This window comes from Gregarina niphandrodes (genome assembly GCF_000223845.1).
Source record: "Gregarina niphandrodes unplaced genomic scaffold scaffold00961, whole genome shotgun sequence".
Lineage (NCBI taxonomy): Eukaryota > Apicomplexa > Conoidasida > Eugregarinorida > Gregarinidae > Gregarina > Gregarina niphandrodes.
Window position 1 is genome coordinate 1 of NW_011646233.1, and position 1,126 is coordinate 1,126.

General features: G+C 59.0%; 1 protein-coding gene across 1 annotated transcript; it reads right to left on the reverse strand.

Moving 5' to 3' along the window:
- Nucleotides 1-136: 136 nt before the first annotated feature.
- Nucleotides 137-995, reverse strand: GNI_238410 (RNA-directed DNA polymerase; the record flags this gene model as incomplete). Its single annotated transcript, XM_011136498.1, has 1 exon — nucleotides 137-995. A coding segment is annotated over one exon (859 nt), but the record flags the coding sequence as incomplete, so codon positions are not given.
- Between the last annotated feature and the right edge of the window lie 131 nt (nucleotides 996-1,126).

The following is a 1,126-nucleotide window of genomic DNA, read 5'->3' on the forward strand; positions in this document are numbered from 1 at the left end:
AAGAACGATTGCAGCTCCTTTCTCGACGTCGGCCGGGGTGCTGCCAGTATCTGCTTGACCTTCTTCTCCTGCACGAGGATCCCGTCCTTGCCGACAACGTGGCCCAGGTACGAGACCTCTGGCTTGAACCACTCACTCTTGTCTAACCGTAGGAAGAATCCAGTCTCCCGACACAGGTCCAAAAGCTTCCGCAGTTTGGGCATGACCTCCGCAACACTGTCCCCACATGTGACGATATCGTCTATGTAGCAGAAGACATCGTCTCCCAACACCGGGGCGAAGCACGAGTCCATCGCTCGTTGGAACTCGGCCGGCGAGTTCTTCACACCTAACGGGATCACATTGAACTCGAATAGGCCAATCGGAGTGATAAACGCCGTCAGGTGCCTACTCCCCGCCTCGATTGGCACATTCCAAAACCCCGCGTTCATGTCCAACGTGACATACACGTTGCGCCCAGCAGCCCTCCGGAGGTGGTGCAATATTCTCGGAAGCGGGTACGAGTCCGAGACCATCTTCTCGTTCAACCGTCGATAGTCGATCACACACCTCCACTCGCCCGTCTTCTTTTTGACGAAGTGGGGCGCCGCGGCCCATTCACTCTTCGACGGCCTGATGACTCCGAGTTCCAGCTGTTTAGCTACCTGAGTCTCCGGCTCATAGTGCCGCACCCTCGCCCTGTGGGGGGTGCCGTGCACCTCGAAGCTAGCCTCGTACTTCACCCTTCCCGCTTCCGGGTGTTCCCATACGTCCGGGTGTTCCCATACGTCCCTATACTCCACCAGTAGCCGCCACAACGCCTCTCTCTCGGGCGGTGCCACATGCGCCGAGTTCTCCTCGAAGACCCGTTCTTGCGTGGCAAACCGGTCCTCGGTCTTCGCGACCGTAGCCGGTTGCTCCCGGTACTTCACGTCTGCGAACCTCACCGCATCAACGTAGCCCCTCCTCGCACACAAAACCTGGGCCTTACCTGGCCCCAAGCCAAACCTCTTCATGTCAGGGGCCGACAGGAGGTTGGGTAAGTACTCCACCGGAGTCACACCAAACCGCACCCGTCTCACGGACTTCTCTATTCCCACACTCACCGGCCGAGTCACCGGGAGACCGCCTTCTCCAAGCACAGTGC